Raw genomic sequence first — 21,793 nt, 5'->3', positions numbered from 1 at the left:
GAAGTATAAGTAAAGGGGTAACCACTCGATCTCGTTTGGCTACTTTCTGTGAACATTACTCGTTTGTTTCTTCCTTGGAACCTCTTAAGATGGAAGAAGCATTGGATGATCCGGATTGGGTGATGGCTATGCAAGAGGAATTGAATAACTTCACTCGGAATGAAGTCTGGTCCTTAGTAGAAAGACCCAAACAAAATATCATTGAAACCAAATGGGTCTTTCGAAACAAACAAGATGAACATGGTGTGGTGACAAGAAACAAAGCAAGGTTGGTTGCTCAAGGCTACACACAAATCGAAGGTTTGGATTTTGGCGAAACGTATGCACCCGTAGCTAGGCTTGAGTCAATTCGTATTTTGCTTGCCTATGCTACTCACCATGATTTCAAGCTATATCAAATGGACGTGAAGAGTGCTTTTCTTAATGGACCAATCTCCGAATTGGTATATGTTGAGCAACCACCGGGTTTTGAAGATCCAAAATTCCCAAACCACGTCTACTTGCTCCATAAGGCGCTCTATGGGCTCAAGCAAGCCCGTAGAGCATGGTATGAATGCCTTAAGGACTTTCTCTTAAGGAAAGGCTTTGAAATAGGCAAAGCCGATCCTACTTTTTTCACTCGCAAAGTTGATAAAGATATCTTTGTGTGCCAAATATATGTCGATGACATTATATTTGGCTCTACTAACAAAACTTGGTGCGATAATTTTAGTAGGATTATGACAAAGAGATTTGAGATGTCTATGATGGGTGAGTTGACCTTCTTCCTCGGATTTCAAATCAAGCAACTCAAGGATGGCACTTTCATTAGTCAAACCAAGTACATCAAGAATATGCTCAAAAAGTTTGACATGGAAAATGCCAAGCCCATCAAAACTCCCATGCCAACCAATGGGCATCTTGATCTCAATGAAGATGGCAAGGCCGTGGATCAAAAGGTATATCGCTCCATGATTGGATCCTTTCTTTACCTTTGTGCATCTAGGCCCGATATTATGCTTAGTATGTGCATGTGTGCAAGATTTCAAGCTAATCCAAAAGAATGTCATTTGATGGCGGTTAAGAGAATCCTAAGATATTTAGTTTTCACTCCTAACCTTGGTTTATGATATCCCAAGAGCTCATCTTTCGATTTACTTGGCTATTCCGATTCGGATTATGCCGGTTGCAAAGTGGATCGAAAGAGCACTACGGGGACTTGTCAATTCCTTGGTCGGTCCTTAGTAGCTTGGAGCTCTAAGAAGCAAAATTCGGTTGCTTTATCCACGGCGGAGGCCGAATATGTCGCCGCCGGTGCGTGTTGTGCACAACTTTTGTGGATGAGACAAACGTTGAGTGACTTTGGTTGTCATTTTGATGCAATTCCTCTATTTTGTGATAATGAGAGTGCAATCAAGTTAGCAAACAACCCCGTACAACACTCCCGAACAAAGCACATAGATATTCGTCATCATTTCTTAAGGGATCATGAGGCTAAGGGAGATATTGCTTTACAACATGTAAGCACCGACGGGAAACTTGCCGATATCTTTACTAAGCCTCTAGATGAGTCAAGGTTTTGTGCTTTGAGAAGTGAACTAAATATCTTGGATTCTCGTAACCTAGCTTGAATTACTGCATACACTTGAGTGATCATAGATTAAGTGGTTATCAAAATGAAAAGATCTTGAAAAATTTTCAAAAATTGGGTGTTTTTGTAAAAAGCTTGGTTCTTCACTTTACTCACTTGAGATCATTGTTCTCCTTGATTGATTGTTGGCTGATCTCGAGTTGAGTAATTTCTCTCACACCATTAGATCTACAAAATCTATCTTTACCAATTCCATCTAGATCTCTTTCAAGTTCTTTAGAACTTATTTCTGCTCAGTCTCAGGGGGAGCCGGAGTCTCCGGCCCAGGGCCCGGAATCTCCAGACTATCCGGATACTCCGGCCCTGAGGCCGGATACTCCGGATATCTGAAATTTACTATATATACCGCGGGGAGGGTCGGGGTAAACGGTTCATTCACTCCTTTTTACCACAGCCGCCGCCCCCTCTTCTCTCTACTCTCCCACTCACGCCCTAGGGGCGATTTCTACCTTCCGGCCATCACGAACTCGTCAATCTTTGAAGGAAGGCTCTTCTCCACTCCGGAAACTCCAGGGAGTCATTGGATTTGAAGTTCCCGCGCTCTCAACGGTCTCAAAGGTACTTTTGAACTTTGGATCACCCGATCTCCCAATGTCGTAGGTTTCTTTGAAAAATCTTTAGGGCATCTCTTCCTAGCATGTGTAGGAACTTTTGGCTCAAGTTTCATTCAAATCCCATGGTCAAATCCTTAGATTTTTGAAACCTAGGGTTGCAGTTGTCTGAATCCGGAAACTCCAGATATATACCCGGATACTACGGACCCTCTGGGCCGGAGTCTCCGGTGCTATACCCGGAGTCTCCGGACTTGATCACCACCAGCACATCTTTTTCTTCCCAATTCTATCCAGCTTGGTCATGATCTTTGTTATCTACTTAGGCATGGTGAGGCCACGCGCTGGTGAGTCCTTGGAGGACGCAGAGCAACGGAGACAAAAGAGGCATCATGATCCTCACTCTCAAAGGGAAGATGCTCCTCGAAATCCTCCAAGGGAGTTGCGTCCACATCATCGTGCTGGGAAGGAACCCGCTGGGAGCAGTTCTAAGGAGCCAAGGAAAGCTCCTTACATTTTGCAAAGCCAAGCCGCGGCTCCTCCATCCCGTCCGACACCGACAAGCAAGGGTATTGCTCATGACATATGTCCTAAGACACCCCCTCGCTTGGTAGTTGAGTACCCTCCCGGGCAGCGAACTTATCCTAATATTCCAAGGCTTCATCGACCTGGGATAGTGCCTGGCTTCACAGTAGAGATGGAAAGGAACTATTACAAGCAAGATGTAGCACTTAGGGAGGCACGCAAAGAGAAAGTTTACAGATATGACAAGAGTGAAGGTCTTGAGCGGCATTTTTGGTGCAAGCTTCACGAAGACTTCTATTCTTCAGTTGTGATGCGTAAGTCTCGTGCTCCCATTGTTCATTGCAAGTACGTGGATTGGAAAAATTATGAGAATATGAAGGATCCATTCTTTAATGAGGCTATGGCAAAGTGCAAGGAGATGGGTCTCTATGATATTATGGGTTTTCGCTATGATTGGAATGAGGAGATCCTTGCTCAATTTCATTCTTCTTTATATTATGATGAAAATGAGATTGCATTTTATTGGACCACCGAAGGAGCAAAATATGGAGTGGATTACATGACCTTCTCTAGGTTACTTGGACTTGGCACTAAGGATGAGAAAAGAGATCCCATTCATGTTGAGGAACAACTCAAGACATATCAAGTACCCACCTTGTTCTACAATCCTTATTGTGCTCAAGAAGGAAAGGCAAACCATCTCTTGCCGGTTTACTATGCAATGAATAAATTCTTTAGAGCAACCATTGATGCAAAATATGGTGATCCCGTGCCACTTAGATACTATGCAGTGAATCTTCTAGCCCGGACATTGCCAAGTGGTAGACCGTTTTGCATTATGGACTTCATTTGGAATGAGCTAAGAAGGACTATGATTGAGGCCAAGAAGTCCCTTCCTGCTGCACCTTACATCATGTATATGATAGAGAGGGTGACCAAGGTCACATTTCCAAAGACAGTTAAGCATGAGCCTCTTCACTTGCGTGCCCGCTCAGGTGATGCACCACCTCCTCCTCCAGCTCATGCCGGTGCAACAAGGAACCCAAGACATGATCCTGCTCCATCTTCTGTGGGTGCCTCTTCATCGTCTCGTCACCGTCATCATGACTCCTTTGTGAAGAGGGCCCTCCGCAGCTTATTTGGGATGTGTAGGAATATTGCAAATGATGTGCATGAGAACACAAGGTCCATCAATGAGATTCGGGGTCATTTGGGACTTCCTTTGGATCCTCATCGCGAGCTCCCAGACTTTGATGATCCATTTGCTGAGTGGGATGCCGCCGATGAGGCTTCTATTGCCGCTACTCATGCTCTACTTCCACGTTCTCGTCGTCAGCCCCATTCTCCTCATCGCCGTACTTCTTCTTCCTCCCGTCGTGCTCCTCCAAGTGGCCAAGAGATCTTTGATGAGGAAGAGGAGACCGAAGAAGATGAGCCCTTAGGCTATCGTGAGCACCCCGACTCCGATGAAGATGAGGATACCTCCGAGGATGCCGCCCAAGATGAAGATGATGAGTAGATGGACTTCATGCTTCTCTTCATTCCCTTTTTGGCACTTGATGACAAAGTGGGAGTGAAAATGTCTTTTATGTACTCATTTGGGCATGTGTCGCCTTTGTATCGAACTTATGTCGTTTCCATTCCGTTTTAAACTCTCTTGATCGTTTGTAAGGACTATGTGGTGTGAGAACCCTTGTAATGTGTGCTACTCTGTGCTTAGCTGTCGAACTTGAGTTATTTCTAAGAAACTTCTGCTAGTGTGTGACATATTTGAGCTGTGGATTATCTATTTTCTGTCTTTCTGTGTTCTAGCTCAGAAGGGCCGGATACTCCGGGATACAGGCCGGATTCTCCGAACTCCATATCCGGAATCTCCGGACCTATACCCGGAGTCTCCGGGTCCAGCTGACAGATACACATTTTTTTTGAGTGGATAACTTGTCATATGCATCACACATATTCTTGGCACTCACCTGTTCACCCCACTGTCAAACTTATAAGAGCTTGTGTGTTTCTCTTAATATATATGCCAATTGTTGACGTGTCAAGTCAAAATTTAAATTCAAAATTCATGGCATACTTTTAGGGGGAGCTCTTATATGCTAGATGTTTATTGCTTTATGATTATCAAATGAGTTACATGTGAGTTGTCATCAATCACCAAAAAGGGGGAGATTGAAAGTGATCTAGGCCCCTAAGTGGGTTTTGGTGGTTAATGACAAAACACATGTGCATTTAATCGTGTAATTGAGTATGTGTGTAGGTGGTGAACATGTATAGGTGAATCAAGTGATGTTATACGACCCTCAAAAAGGAAATGAACAAGCGGAGTTCAAGTTTACTCAAGAAATTAGATTTTGAATTTGAAATTTGAGTATAGGAATGCCGTACTATCAAGAGGGATTTGGTTCAAGGGTTTCGATTTAGATCTTGTGCTCAAGAGAACCTATACAAATGATTGTGAGCCACAAAACAACTCAAAAGATCCACAAACCGAAGTTTCTCCCTGCCTTACCCGGATACTCCGGGTATAGGGCTGGATACTCCGGACCCCATTGCCCGGAGTGTCCGGGTGCTGTTTCCGGGCTGAAAAGTCAGGGTTGCCCGGAGTCTCCGGGCATATACCCGGAGTCTTCGGGTGCCCTTTCACCCAACGTCTATTTTTGGGCTGAAGACTATAAATACCCCCTCCATACCCATTCAGCTCTCTCTCTTGCCACTTTGACAAACAGAACTCAAACCTAAGCCAAAAGGAGCTCTCTCACTCTTCCTTCTCCATTCTTGAGTGATTCCCTTGAGGGATTTGAGTGAGAAGCAAGCAAGAGCAAGGATTAGTGCTAGTGAGCCTCATTTCCATCTCTTGAGCACTTGGTTTTGGTCAAGCTCGCAGATTCAAGTTTGTTACTCTTGGAGCCTTGTGCTCCTAGACGGCTAGGCGTGCTTGTGATTGCTCAACCAAGATTGTGAGCTGCACAAGAAGTTTGTAATCTCCATTCCTCGCCGAGAAATCCATAGTAAGTAACCTTGGGCTTGAGAGGTGATCTCGCCCTTGGAAGAGGAGCATAAGGGTTCTTGAGCACCGTCTCTCGAATCCTTCCTCAATGGAGACGTAGCACCTTCGGGTGTGAACTTCGGGAAACAAATCCTTGTCTCCTTTGTGTTAGTTTACTTGGTTTCATTGTCATTTGCTTGTGAGACTTCATTTTTAGGGTTTGAGTTCGATCTACTCACTCACGAGTTTCTAGTGAACTTTGTTTGTTGGATATCAACCTTAAGGAACCCCTGGTACTCAGTCTCTAGCTCGATCTACTTTTCTTTCAGAGTTACTTGCAGTTTCATTTCAGGTCGTTCAAACCCGGAAACTCTGGATATATCTCCGGATACTCCGGACCACCAAATCCGGAGTATCCGGGCATATACCCGGAGTATCCGGGTTAGTCTGTGTCTGACATTTTTGTTAAGTTTTTTAAATTGTAGATTGCCTATTCACCCCCCTCTAGGCATCTTAAGATCCTTTCAATACTTGATACGACGCCTAGGTCTGTGAGGAGTACACATGGGAGAATGCAACACTAATTGATCAAGAGACAAGGATGTTAGCGAATAGCGATGAACTGTATTGAACTGGGAAGACCGATCGGCAGCGAAGGACCTCCCTCGCGCCGCCAGATCGATGGAGTACGCCCAATACGGGAATACTCAAGTCTTCGATACCTTCCCTAATACAAACTGGTGGCCTTTATAGTATCAGGCACCTTCCAAAACAATTACCTAAGTAAAAGGAAATACTCTTCATAATTAAAGGAAACTAATCTTCTATTTTCCTGCTTCCTTATCCATTGCCGATGTCTTCCTTTTCTGCCGGCCTACGGCGCTGGTACACCTTACCGACAAAAGTGTTGGTAACATTTCCCCCTCCCCAAGGAACAACGTGTCCTCGAGCTGAAAATTTAGATAGGCAGCCACAAAAGAAGCAATCGATTGAACAGCTCCTCCTGCTACCAACAGAACAACAAGGGCTAATTGCTTTTCTGGGCACCTTGGGTCTCTCGGTGGCTGAGGTTGCAGGGCGTAAAGTAATTACAATACACCTTGGTGTTGCTAGATGGAAATATGAGTTTCGCAAGAGCCTTGTTACCCGTGAAATCGTGCCTGAGCTTCCAATGCAAATGCGTAGGCTACATGATTATTACATGCTCGTGTCGTCCGGTGGCGATTTCATGCTGGGTGTAAAGATTAAAGATGAAGATTACTTTCGTGGCGAAGATGTGATATGGTTGCATTTTGAAGAATTATACCAACTATACCATCAAGACGCCCTCGACATCTCTTTCGTCAGTACCTGGCTTCTGTAAGTGGTGTTCTTTAATTTTTACTTACATAATTATCGAATCTTATTACATGCCCTCAATCTTTTTCTTGTTTCTTTTGTATCATGTAGAATGGAGACTCAAAATTTTAGGAAGGAAGGGTACAATCACTTGGGTTTCATCGACCCAGTGGTTATGAATTGCGTTAATCTAAAGGATAAGCCTTAGAAACATTTAATAACTTATACAAGTTCTTAGCCATTCAGTGTGATAAGCTAAATATTTGGTTGCCTTACAACTTTCAGTGAGTATTTTCTGCCGCGTAACCCTTTTACTTTTGTATAATTGAATTTTTAACCCTAACAAGAAGTGGCTCTATATAATCTTGCAGAAATCACTGGATACTTGTTGTGATAATTCCTAACATGAGCTTAGCGGTAGTTATGGATTCATTGAGCAAATCACCAGAAGATTACAAAAGCATGAAGGACTTGTTAGAAAGGTAGCTCCGATCATACCGCCTCAATCGCCATTACTTTGGAATTAATCACGCGATAAATATATTTGTTCATTCTCGATCATGCACAGTGTTTGGAGAAAGTTGTGTGAAAACCATGCGGGTTATTTCAGTGGAGAACTTAATGGAAGACAAACTTTCCGGTACATACTGGATGCTGCTTTGCACATTTCATTTGTTTTATTATATATTCATATGGGTTCCTGATGACTCCTTTTCTCTTAAAGTGTTTGAGGCAGGCGCAGGGCAATAATTTATGTGCATACTATGTTTGCGAGAATGTTCATGGTTTAGTAGGTTCTCGCAAGACATATACTACTTGGCAATTGGAAGGAACTAAAAAACTTTTGTCAGGGTTTCAACTCATTCTGTTAATTGACATAATTAATATTTTCACTTTATTATAGCTCGATTGGATGCGGGATCAGCTCATTCCACGGGAAAGAGTTTTGCGATTCAAGAAGCCCTGGCGGGATTTATCTTTGAGCTGGTCGTCAGCAAAGAGGGTGAATTCCACTATGACGGAGGAAATCTAGATCAAAGGAGTAAATATAGCGAAATTATTATATAAAACTTTGTTGCACTTTGTATGTATGTATACATGCATGTATATATCAATATGTTTCACTTTATTGCACTTTGTATGTAAGTATATGTATATTTATATGTACGTACTTATATGTAAGAACTCCACACACACACACACACACACACACACATATATATATAAATTTATTTACATAATATTTTTCCAACTATTTTCCACATATAGGAATTCACGTATATGTATGTGTGTTAGTGGAGTTCATACATACTGATAACCTTGGACATGTACGAACGTATAGCAGTACTGTAGAAGAATATGAAAATATAGTCAAAATAAAAAAGAAATTAATGGAAGAGAAAAATAGGAAAAATAAAAAAATACGTTTAGTCCTGATCGGTAACACAAACTGGGTGGTAGCCCCTTTAGTCCGGTTAGTATTACTAACCCGGACTAAAAGTCCCTGTTGATTCCGGTTGCCTGATACGGAACTAAAGGCCGCTGCCTTTAGTCCCGGATTGGCGGTCTTGGTTGGGAAACCGAGACTAAAGGGTGTTTCCCAACCAGAACTAATGAGCATTTCTGTACTAGTGGACGCTCAACTGCTCCATTGAAGCAACGTCCCCCATCACCTGCTCCGCCATCCCTCAGGAAAAGCACACAAAAGAGCTCAAAATTCAAAATCAATTGTGAATTGAAACTCAAAATGAAAATTAGAAATGGAGGAGCTATTTTGCCTCGGATAGCACGAGAAATGCAGAGCGCGAGAAGAGCGAGAGATCGAGAGAATGGGCCGGCGAGACTGATGCACAAGTGCAGATCGAGATCAGCGCGCGACCATCTATATATACTGTGCACCATCTTAAGATCCATGTTAACTTGAACCCACATCGAGAGGACCCGACTAACTTGGATGGGAAGACTGCTTCAAGCTTCCACACTCTTCTTAAACGCGCCAAGAAGACAGAGCGCTTCAGCTTCACCGGATCAGAGTTCACACCGATATGAATCGGACCAAAATCAAACAGGTTAGTTCAATTCACAACCGAAATTTTAAGCCGGTTTGAATATATTCACTAAATGCATGAACCGGTGTAAAATTCAGCCGGTACATTTACTAAAATGTATAGGCAAGATTTTCCACCCGTACGTTTGCTCCTCATTTGAGTCTGCGTATCTGCTACAGGACTCTAGTTGGCAGATACGCTGGTGCAAATGCACTTAACGCACCAGCGCCATTTGCCCCGGCACGTATGTGCCAATACAAATGACCCTTTCTTTGGTAGTGAATTTTAGAAACTACTAGATTTTTTTTATGAGGATTATCGTAACAATAATTGAACATTGAAATGGTTTACTCAAATTGTAAAATTGGTGCATAAAAATGTTATTAACATTTTTAAAAATTAGAAAAATGTATTCACAAAGAACTTAATTTTACTGCATTAACTGAAATAATACAACGGTGCACAGCCTCTTTACCAAAGAAAATACAGCGGTTCATAGGGATTCTAATGCCAGGGGTATTTCTTAATCACCCTAAACATGATGGTATGACCAGCTGGCACTACTGCAGTGTCTATCAAATGTGCCGGCGCGAAAACCTCATTCATCCCGGTGATCGGGCCGGCACCACCAAGACGATGCGAATAGGATGGTTTTTCATGCTGGCGTTGAAGCCGGTATGAATAATAGTTATTCGTGCTGGCTGGAAATGATACAGGCATGAATAAGTAATTATCCGGATCAATGCTAATCCGTGCCGGCAAGGATAGTCAAAATAGTAATGTACAAACAAAAATAGCAAAACAAATTTTTTCTAGACCTAGAGGGCCACCTCGAGCTACCCCTCACGGTCACGTGTCACAGGCCACAAGTCACGCGCATGCAGTATCCAGCCTTCGAACCCACGACTTCCGCCCTCGCATGATTCTTACCATCCCACCTATATATCACTTCTGCATGTGACAGGGAGTCATACTCCTTTTGACCCTTGCTGTCTGACATTTTAGTCCATTATTTGGGCATGTAAATGGCTTTAAATCAAAAAAGTTTCAACCAAAAGTTGTAGATCTCATCGAAACGTACAATTTTCAAATAAAATTTGTCTCCGTCCGAGGTCATATAGAAAAGTTATGAATTTCCAAATGCAACCAGAAATTTAAATTGCATAGGTGGGAAACTTATCCGTGCCAGCGAAATTGCTAGCCGGCGTGAATAATGGAGTATTCGTGAGGGCGCAATTTTGAGCCAGCATAAATAATCCTGAGAGTATTATTGCCGATGCAATTTTGAGCCGGTGCGAATAATAAAGTATTAGTACTGGTGCAATTTCGAGCCGGCACGAATAACCTATTATTCGCACGAATGAGAGAGCTGGTACAAATAGTCCATTATTCGTTGCGGCTTGAAATTGCAACGGCACGGATCACTTATGTGTACCGGCTCCTTTATGCCACCGCTACAGAATAGGTCTTTGTTCCAGGCTATTTGTCCCGGTTGTCTTTGGGCCCGGGACAATAGGTGGCTTTTGTCCCAGGTCCAAAGGCTAGCCGGGCCAGCGGGGGACAGGGGCCTTTTGTCCCGGTTGGAGGTACCAACCCGGACAAAATGTCCCCTTTTGTGCCGGTTGGTGGCTCCACCCGGGACAAAAGGTCCAACCCTTTTATCTCGGTTGGTGGTACCAACCCGGACAAAAGGACCCTTTTGTCCCGGTTGGTGTTACCACCCGGGACAAAATGTCCCTCCACGTGATAGTTCAAAAGGGAGTTATTCTTTACTGAGTCACATGTACTTCTTAGGTGAGTTGGCAAGGAAGCCATGCGGTAGGCAATAGGTCTTGGGTTCCAATCCCGCAGGGCGCAAAGATTTTTTAGCGCGAGGGACATTTTGTCCCGGTTCTACCACCCGGGACAAAAGCCCTGGAGGCTTTTGTCCCGGTGGCCAAATCCCGGTTCCAAAACCGGGACAAATATCCCTTTGGAACCGAGACAAATGGCCCGATTTGTAGTAGTGTGCCCGGCACGAATTAACCAATATTCGTGGCAAAGATTTTTTAGCGTGAGGGACATTTTGTCCCGGTTCTACCACCCGGGACAAAAGCCCTGGAGGCTTTTGTCCCGGTGGCCAAATCCCGATTCCAAAACAGGGACAAATAGCCCTTTGGAACCGAGACAAATGGCCCGATCTGTAGTAGTGTGCCCGGCACGAATTAACCAATATTCGTGTGGGATGCTACTTATAATTAGGTCGTGACTCGTGGCTGGTGCATTAATCTGTTCGACACGCGCTCATCTCTTTTCTTTAAATTATCTTTAAATTTTGACCGAAGAGTATAAGTTGATTTTATAATAATCTCTAGGAATCAGGTAATCATTTTTGCATAGTATTATTTTGTGATGATTTGGTGGGTGTCACTGAAATCCGATGAAAATTCTCTGACACGTACAAGCTTTTATGTGGATGCTTCATCCTTTCCGTGGCCGTGTTTCCAAAAAAGAAAGCTGTGGGGGAGAGCAAGGAAGATACCAAACCCTTCCTGTCCCTGACCTTAACCAACGAATCACGCATCCATACATTCCATTGCTCCCTTATATATAGGAGCATCTGAATTAAAATGATATTAACCTAGTACTACTCACTACATTGTTTCCATCAATCTGAATTGATAATGTCCTTCAACGACGATGAGCCGCCTCCTGCAAGTTCATCAGCAGGTCATTCTCACACCGTTCCTTAAATTCTTCTATAACTAGCAAGTTGGCCCACGCTAATAATGCGGCTAGAATTGCTACACTGTAACATTTAAGTTGTACATGTTATCTATTAACACAGCCTGTCATTTGTCCCTCTTTTTTTTGCATCATCTCGGCCTCACTTTTATGTGCCCTATTTTGCACATTCTTTACCTAGCCTTACTTATGTGTATCTTTGTTTTGTTCAAATAAACTCTAAAGCCATGTCTCATGTGCACTTCTAGTCAACATGACTTTTGTTTGTACCAACATAAGAGGGCCTAGGGTAGAGGATTATTAGTTCATGTAGCAATTTAGGCCGCTGCACCTGTGTAGTATATGGACTCTTGCTACCCATAATGAAGGTAGAAGGGGACATTCTAATCTATCCTTGTGCTAAATCTCTCCTAGATATAGCAGTTCACTCCATTTGAAGCCGTTAAAGAGAAACAAACAAAACAAAAATCATTCCACTACTTCTCGTAACTTCTCTAATGGCTAAGAAAAAAATTTATCTCAATCTCTGCACTATGCAAGGCCCCCTTACTTTCCACCCTTTGCTCTCTATGGACACTCATTGGCATCTACAACTACAAAGTACTTCAATTTGATAAATCAATTCACCATCATCCATGTCTATTTAGATCTGATAGCCACCATTTAGATTCGTCTTGATTTGGTTTTCATTGTCAGGACATCACATTTCTTAAAATCTCAATTTGTGTTGTTGTCTTCATCAACACCAAGCGGATGCATCTGTTATCCCATTGGCTATGTCCAAATCAGAATGTGCAACCCCAAGCTGTGCATCACCAAGCTTACATATCCCACATCTATCTCTTTGCACCATATGTTCCACAATACCATTGTCATCCGTCGTCTTTGACATCGCTATTGCTCTTCACCATCATATGCCCTTATGCACGAAACGACCATATCCACTGACCAATTGAAGTCAGTGTTACCCTCTAAGGCCTCATGATATCTTTGATGAATTCAAACTGATATCAGCGCCAGCTCTATCTCAACTTTGTCGTCTGTTCTCCCCAAATATTATTCAGATAATTTTTTTATGACCATTTGACTGCATGCCTTTGTGGCTGTCACTACTGGAGAAGTGTACATAGGTACCAGCATGTTAGTGCCGGTCAACTAGGGGCCGGCACTAACGTACCTGAACAGTACCCGGCGGGCACGTTAGTGCCGGCTAGAAACTCCAGCCGGTACTAACGTGTCATCCCCCAACGGTCAGCATCTAATCCACAACAGTCAGAAGCCATGTTAGTGCCGGCTGAGGAGACTGGCCGGCACTAACTTGGCACGGGGCAAGTTAGTGCCGACTGGTGGCTTTAGCCGGCACTAAACGTCCACACTTAGTGCCGGCTAAAGCCACCAGCCGGCACTAACTTGCCCCGTATATACCACCCACTCCTTCTCCAGCCCGACCAATTCATTTGGCCGAGCTCCTCCTCTCTCCCATGGTGTGTTAGAGGGGAGGTGCTGCCCATTTTCTCTAAAATTTATGAGGATTTCACCCATCCAAGTGCACCAAAGGTTAGTAACTTCTTCCACTCTTCTTTCACGGTATTTTTTTTGTTTCATGCTTTCTAGATAAAGAAAATAGTGATTTTAAGGTTGAGGAAAAATGAGCATAATTCTTCGATTTGTTCATTAATTTGAGCAAAGTAGAATTGATTTGTTACTTTTTAGAGAAGGTTTAGTAGATAGTTTGACTATGACACATTTAGAGTAATTTTTTTGAATTATTTCACAGGGACATGTGTATATGTTATTATGCAAAATTTTAAGGATTTTAAGGATGAGGGAAAATGAGCATGATTTATCAATTTGTTCATTAATTTGAGCAAGGTAGAATTGATTTGTTACTTTTCAGAGAAGGTTTACTATATAGTTTGACTATCACACATTTAGAATGATTTTTTTGAATTATTTCACGGTGACATGTGTATATGTTATTGTGTCAATTTATTTTGCTATTTAGTTTACGTTTACTAGATAGGTGGCCCATGACACATTTACAGTTTTTTTTTGAATTACTTCATAGTAACTTGTTTTTAGGGATAATGAGCATGATTTTTTTAATTTGTACATAAGTTCCACAAGAAATAAGTTTCGCCGATAGTTTGCATATTCTAGTTTCTTTGGATAATTTGTGTTGGATGCTAGCTAGACGACAAGGCTTGCAACCCGAGAAGAGAGACAAAGGACGCCACTATTTAAAACCTGCCAGCTATAATCTGAACAAAGAGGAGAAAGAAAGTATGTTCGATTGCTTGAACAGTATCAAGGTCCCATTTGGGTACTCCTCAAATATACATGGCATAATAAATGTGAAAGAGAAGAAAATTCAAAACTTGAAGTCCCATGACTGCCACGTCCTGATGACACAATTACTTCCGATTATACTGAGGGGTGTTCTACCGGAAAATGTGAGATTGACAGTTATAAAGCTTTGTGCGTTCATGAATGAAATTTCGCAGAAAGCAATTAATCCAAATAATCTAATAAAGCTTCAGAAAGACATTGTCTAATGTCTTGTCAGCTTTGAGATGGTCTTCCCACCTTCCTTCTTCAACATTATGACACACCTTCTAGTTCATATTGTTACAGAAATAACTATCCTGAGTCCTATTTTTTTTATACAATATGTTTCCTTTCGAGAGGTTCATGATAGTATTGAAGAAGTACGTGCGTAAACGCTCTCGCCCAGAAGGATTCATTGCTAAGGGCTATGGAACAGAGGAGGTCATTGAGTTTTGCGTTGACTATCTTCTTGATCTCAATCCGATTGGGCTCCCCGTGTCACACCATGAGGGGGCGACTAAAGGGAAAAGACACACTAGGAAATAAATATAATACGAACATCCTTTGTAGTGAATTCAGCCAAGCAAACTTCACGGTTCTTCAGAATTCATTCAAGGTGGTTCCATATATTGACGAGCACATGAATATTATACGGTCTGAAAATTCACAGAAGAATCTTACTTGGATTACACGCCAATATATAAAAACTTTTGACGGCTGGTTCAGACGAAAATTATTGGACAACAACACAGTTGATTAGGAACTTCAATGGCTGGCTAGAGGACCATCAATCACCGTCCAACAATACCAAGGGTACGAAATCAATGGATATATATTTTACACGAGAGCTCAAGACAAAAAAAGCACCAACCAAAATAGTGGTGTCCGTATGTGTATAGTAAACAGTAATAGAGAAAAGAACAACTACTATGGTGTCATAGAGGAGATATGGGAATTTGAATATGGACCCATAGTTGTCCCTCTATTTTGTTGCGAATGAGTGGCTGGAGGAAGCGTAACGAAGGACCGGTATGGGATGACCATAGTTGACTTTAAAAAGATTGGATATAAAGATGAACCATTTGTTCTACCCAAGGATGTGACACAAGTGTTCTATGTGAAGGACATGTCGAGCAAACCGAAGAAAAAGTCGGATAAGACGCCTGAAGCAGACAAGACTAAAAATGCGAATTGATTACATCATTGTATAGGTTACTATTGAAAAGTTTTTTGAATATTTTTGCATAGCTCAAAATGAAATGTTTTCGATTTATTACGAATAACAGAAGCATATACACATATAAATCCTATAAGCTACACATAATTGATAATGATTGCATATTCGTTAATTTACTTCCATTACTATTAAGATATAATTTTTTCTATATAATTTTAATTTTTAAACCTATTACGAATAAATTAATCAATATTAAAAATTTATTGTAAAAGAGAATTGACTGCTTCCTGCCAAATACAACAAGTTAGTGCCGGCTGATTTTACCAGCCGACATTAATCTGTACTTCTGACGTCAGAGAGGGCATGTTAGTGCCGGCTGATAAGGGCAGCTGGCACTAACCTTACTTCTGCCCCCAACAATTCCCCTTCCTTCACACCTCACCAATTTTAGATCGACATCTCGGCCGCGCCCCTGCTCCCGTACTCGCCCGCGTGCGCCGCCGCCGCCATCCCCGGCTGCGCATGGGTCCCCGGCCAGCCCTCGCCCCGCGAGCTCCGCCGCGCGTCGCGTCGTCATCCTGTCCTGCGGTGCCGCACGGCTCGTCGTCCTCGCGTCCCCTGCGCCGCACCGGTGCCTCGTCCCCGGCGGCCTCCCCGACGCGACACCTGCCCCCGCCGCCCCGACTCATCGTCCTCGGCCGTCCCTGACCCTTGAGGTCGTCCCCCGCCGTCCCCTCGAGGTCGTTGGAGGCCAAATCCCGTGAGATTTGTTTGAGGAAATTGTTGCTAGGACATTTGTGGGAAGCTTTGGCTTGATCCTCTCTCAAATCTCTCACGGATTCGGCTTGGATTTGGAGTTTTCCACAAAATCGAGTTCTTCGTAGGGTTTCGGTTGACTCCAAAATTCATGATGGATGCTTGAGCTTTTCGTGAGATTCTTCGTCGATCCGTTTGTCCTTGGAGCTATGAATCTATGGCTCAAGTTTTGCTTCGATTCATTGTGATTTGGGAAAGTAATTTTGATTCGAAACTTTGCTAGCTCTCATGTTCTTCCCCGTGGACAGGGAGAGCCTCATGGAGGCCACGTCGGGGGCAATCGGCGCGCTCAGCAGCACCATCATGCTCTACCCGCTCGACATGTGCAAGCCCAAGCTCCAGGCCGAGCTCCAAACGCACCAGGGCATGCACAAGTACAGGTACGGCGGACCAACCCCCTTCCCTCGCCTCTCTTCCTTCCATGACATATTTGTTGTTCTGAAATTACAAGCGTGCTGCAATGCTTGCTAGATTATCTGTTTGAGTTGTGCTTGCTCCATCATTGATGTTCCACATGATTAATGTTAGATTTCTCAAGTGCTTCAGATAGCTCTTTGCTAATTGGTGTTGTCTAGAAAGTTGATCGCCCTAGGATTTCAAGATATGTCAAATAAAATTATTTGACGAGATTTTGTACTAAATGAGCTATATATGTGATATGGATCATGCGTACTATATCTCTAAGCAAGAAGAGAAAAGAAGCAAGAAAAAGAGAAGAAGCTGGCAAGCTCGTGGGCTTCATATGCATGTGCGTGGTGGCAGGCATATACAAGTTGAGTCACGTACACAAGGTGCTGTACAAATCATTGACAAAACTAATGCTCTCGATTAATATAAAACACCCAACGACCATGATGAACGCGGCGGCCGAAGTACTTGGCGCCCACGCACGTATACAGCATGTGTTGACATTTTGTCACGTATCTCTGGACCCACGCGGCAGCCAGGCCAGGCCTAGAACGTTCTAGAAGCAGCGGAACATCTGGAGTCCTCTCGCCGTGGCAACAACTCAGCGTTGAACCCATAATGTAATGAGAGATGTGCGTGTGTTTGCACATTCGATTGCCTCCTAGCTTCTCACGCACGTGTGCTGGAAGACTCCCTTGCTCAGGCCCACAATACAGCGAGGGGTGACTAGGATGCTTATCCTGCCCATGCTTATCGCTCCGCTTGGCACGCTCGGCAGATGAGGCTCGCGGATTTTTCTCAACCATCCAAAGGCGGCGTCGGGTGGGAGAACTCAGTTAGCACGTCACCCTAATCAGCCTATATAAAGACCCGTGCCTTCTCTGTGGAAAGGGGGTCCTTTTTTTTCAATCGTGGCAGCCGGGCCGAAGGAGCCAGGGGGCAAGGCGCGCCCCCAGCCGTTCTCCATCGGAGATACCGGCGTCGTGTACCTCCTGCTCGCGTTGACGAGCGGAGGAGGAGGAGGCCAGGAGGCAGGCGCACTCGTCCATCGCCGCCGAAGCCGCCCGCAGCCTTCATCTCCGTCCATCTCACAAGTAGAAGGCAGAAGCCAGCGGTCGCGCCAGAGTCGAGAGATCGCCGCGCCGGCCGTCATCGAGCTCGCCATCTCAGATCGCCGGCGGCATGGCTGGACACTTAAAGGGTGAGATTCTAATTTATATTGTTGTTTAGATGATCTCCCTTTCCACACAGGGCCGGCGCATGGAGAAGCCAGGAGAGACGTGCTCATCCTCTCCGCATCCATCATCCAAGCCGCCGCCGGCGCCCGAGGCCAAGTTCTCACGAAGGAGCGGGAGTCCAGCCATTAGGACCCCATCAATCTGCTCGTCGTGGCCGGCTTGGCAGCCAACCGGCCGGAGCAGCGCCGCCCTGCTGCTTGCACCTAGACGAGATTGCCGTGGATCAAATCCATCTACTCCATGGATCAAGGATCCATCTACAAGGAGGTCGCACCTGCACCTTCGTCTGCGGATCTGCATCATCCATGTCTGCACCAAGCCAGCGGCGGCCCTCATCCTCTCATCTTCCTCACACTCGCCATCCACCATCGGCAAGGGGCCGGGAGTCGGCAACTGCCCCGGCGCCGAGCAGAGGCCGAGGAACGAGTCGAGTGACGAGGAGAAGGCTATGGCGCCTCTGTTCATCTTCGGAGGCGTGTTAAGCACAGCCGGCGGCGAGGCCGGGGCTGTACGTTCAAGCCCGGCACCGAGCCGATGATGACGGCGACACCACGAAGATGCCGGGGGAGAAGCGACGGGCAGCAAGCGATGCCGGCGGCGGGTTGCCGCTAATGCCGAGCTACGCGGAGCCGAAGAGCCGATCTTCAACCAGGCGCTTGAGCATGCATTGCCATAGGTGCACGTGTGTTGTTATCAAGAAGCTAGCAAGCTACCACTACCGGACTCAGGTACTTTGCCGAGTGTCACAGACACTCGGCAAAGGCAGAAAAACACTCGGCAAATTGTTGGCCGAGTGTAGCACTCGGCAAAGCGCACACGGCTTTTCTTCTACCGGCGAAGCCGGCTTTGCCGAGTGCCTTTTCTCGGGCACTCGGCAAACCTTTGCCGTGTGCCAAGTCGCACTCGGCAAAAAAAGTTGAAACGGGACGGACGGACGGACAGTTGAACTGGCGAACGGGACGGCGAACTGGCGAACGGGACGGCCGAACGGGACGGGTCGAAAACTTTGCCGAGTGCCATATGCTCGGCACTCGGCAAAGATCCGGGCACTCGGCATATGTCGGTTTTCCGGTAGTGTACAGTGGCATGCGCGAAGATGTACGTGCGCCACCACGGGGAGCACACAAGAACAAGTGCATCTACGTACAGATGCCTTGTCACTACAAGAGGATGAAGCTCTCTGCGGACGGTCTTCCCGTGGGACTTCTTCGCCCGTCGACGCACAGACTACTGGTGGTCCTTCTCGGCCGGGGTTCCTCTCCATCAAGCACGCGGCGAAGGAGCCGGCGAGCGGCCGGCATCCGTCATCTGCTATCAAGCCGACCGTCGGGACTCCATCAACGCGAAGGGGAAAGGCAGCGGCGTGGTGCCTCCGGCTCATGGTCGACGTTCGCCTGCTCATCATCAACAACCACTTCGGCTCGCCCGCTAGCGGAGCGGCGACCCCCTCATCGTCGACGACTACTTTGGCTCGGCCGCCGGCAGAGCGGCGGCACCTCTCATCATCGATGGCCACTTCCCTGGCATCAGCAGCCAGAGGCGCTAGGCAGTGTCTAGAGGCCCATCTACTTCAACATGAAGTGCAAGTACGTGGGGGCACTCTGCATGCACGTACGTGTGCATGCACTACCACAAGCTAACAAGTCAGTTAGCTGATTGTGAAGTTTCCGGCGGATGGGATTTCTCTGCTAATCTATAATGCTTGCAACGACCAAATCGACCACGACAAGCTGCCACGACTCCGACTCGGTCCAGCTTCAAGTCTTCTCCACGCATCGACATCCTACTACTATGACTACCACGCCGTTCGAGACCGACGAGGCTGAACGACACGGGCGAGCGCTGCTGATGCTCCAGCTGCGCTACACCGGCTCATGGACACCGACGAGGCCATGGACGATGCCGACGCCCACACCTACACCACCACCATCATCATGCATGGAGAACGTGAAGTGAAGACTAAAGACGACGACCACGGCAGCTTAATCGGAGGTGCTCCAGCAAGCTAAACTTGCGGAGATAATTAACTGGGTGCTTTTCGAGGCCCCGGGAACTAGAAGACCACATCGCCCAAGTTAGATTTGCCCAACGGCAAGCTATGGAGCGCGCACATACATATGTATGGGAACCTGTATTTGTATTTTATATAAATATGAATAAAACTTGTGTTCCCGTCTCTTGTTTCTTTTGTGTATTTTCTATATACACTGGCACGCCCGCATCTTCTTTATTTCCCACGCAGAGAGAATCTTGTGTGATTTTTCTCTCAAAACAAAAATAAACACAATCTATATTGTTGTAGGTGATCAGAGGATGGAAGGATGCAGTTTCTTGATAAACTGAACTTGTGTAGCAAGAACGGGCAGAAACAAAAAGGGCGAGAGAGTGCATTACAGGAATATGGATGAATTTCACATCAATGAGCACAATTCTTACCGAAATGCTTTTCCATACTAATTTTAGTATATGTCAGTGGTCTTTTAAATAGCTACTGAAATTTTTTTAGCTCGGGAACGGCGCAAACAAGGGCGGCTCGACCCTGTCCAAGCTCAGCTCCAACTCGATCGCGCAGCTCTACCCCAAGGTCGTCCAATCTATGTCAATTTTCATATTCAGCATTATGTTTCATTCATTAGTCATCCCTGCATTTGTGTTGTCTCTTGGTCTGTGCTCTATAATCTAGGTGGGGGATTGAAATGCCCGCGATCATCGCCCGGTCAATCTTGATCCTGTCGGATGCAGGGCTTGGGATGGCAATGTTCAGTCTAGGTGTGTGGATATCTGATATCTCATTACTCTATGTTTCTGTAATTCTAATTACTGTATGGCTTTATCATATATGGCTTAATAGCTGCAGGCATAATTGTCTATTATTTCAGGCTTGTTCATGGCATTGCAGCTGCAAATCATTGCCTGTGGGAACAAACTCGCTGCATATATGATTTTTCAAAACTGCTTTAGGGGGTAATTTGACCGGTTTTGGAAAGTTCAGGGGGTGATATAGACCATTTCATATCTTGGGGCGTTATGTAGTCTACCCCCCATAGGTGGGGGTGATACAGACTTTTTTCTACAAAGTTCAAATCTTGAATCTTGGACAAATAGCCACCAAATCGTGCAAAACTTCTCCACAACCTAGAGCAAGGCACAAGGATTCTCCACGCACAAGGATTGCCCAAAAAGCTCAAAGATTGAGGGGGATTTTCGAGATTTGGTCAAGAACAAGAAAATGAATGAACTTCACCCAATTCCGAAAATTCGATATGCTCGTGCGGTTGTTTGCCAAGTGATGGCCAAGATTACATCTAGCAAGTTCTAGCACACGAGTCCCATGGGGAAATCCACCGAAAATGTGCCCAAGAGTCAAGAACGAAAAATCCAACAAAAATCCCACAAAATTCAGGAAAAAGAAAAATGCAGGAGGGACAAGGATTTGCACAAAACTAACCATGTATTGCTTGAATCCACGAATCCACAGCGAAGTACATGGCTAGGAAGCCGCCCAGCATCCTCTCTCTTATAGTCTAGGCTAGAAAGTGTAATTACTCCCTAATCTCTCCTAAGCTTGAACCTTAAGCAGATGCTAAGGCATAACGTGAAAACTTGATAATTTAAGGAAAATGATGGCCATCACCGCCCACCTCCTCACCGCCGGCGATCTGACTCTCTGGGGTCTCCTGTGACTGCTGCGCCATGGGATCCACCTCGGATTTGGTGGATCGTTTGAAGTTCAACATTGGGTTGGAGTTCCAAGAGAAGATTCGCCAACAATTTCGGTCCCCGGTACACCATCCTTTCCCCACTGCTGATGGATCTTTCTTCCTCTTGGTCACTTTCCGGCGCTTCTTGTTTCACCTCACGGAGGATTCGGTTTCCCTGGCTTTGCAATCTTGTTTGGGTGGTCGTGCATCGAATTTTCATGTGCAATTCTTGAGCACCAACCACTTTCGGTTCTCGATGTTTTCCAAAGATGTGGGCTTTCAGATTTACAAACTCAGTCGTGTCATTACGACTACTT

At 45.1% G+C, this 21,793-nt stretch overlaps 1 protein-coding gene and 1 long non-coding RNA gene across 2 annotated transcripts; both read left to right on the top strand.

Annotated features, from left to right (window-relative positions):
* Window positions 1–6,906: 6,906 nt before the first annotated feature.
* LOC120713665 lies at window positions 6,907–8,147 on the top strand. Its single transcript, XR_005691234.1, has 3 exons — window positions 6,907–7,057; window positions 7,148–7,518; window positions 7,605–8,147. It is a non-coding gene; the product is annotated as an uncharacterized LOC120713665 (long non-coding RNA).
* A 1,573-nt stretch (window positions 8,148–9,720) lies between these two features.
* LOC120713399 (proline-rich receptor-like protein kinase PERK8) lies at window positions 9,721–20,258 on the top strand. Its single transcript, XM_039999375.1, has 4 exons — window positions 9,721–9,759; window positions 15,703–16,073; window positions 16,378–16,509; window positions 20,078–20,258. Exons 1-4 carry the CDS (start codon window positions 9,721–9,723, stop codon window positions 20,079–20,081), a joined length of 546 nt encoding a protein of 181 aa, XP_039855309.1. The 3' UTR covers window positions 20,082–20,258.
* The last annotated feature ends 1,535 nt before the right edge of the window (window positions 20,259–21,793 follow it).

Source organism: Panicum virgatum, chromosome 6K (assembly GCF_016808335.1).
Source record: "Panicum virgatum strain AP13 chromosome 6K, P.virgatum_v5, whole genome shotgun sequence".
In the NCBI taxonomy this organism is placed as follows: domain Eukaryota; kingdom Viridiplantae; phylum Streptophyta; class Magnoliopsida; order Poales; family Poaceae; genus Panicum; species Panicum virgatum.
Note: the sequence above shows the minus strand (reverse complement) of the source record. Positions and strands in the feature narration are given on the sequence as shown.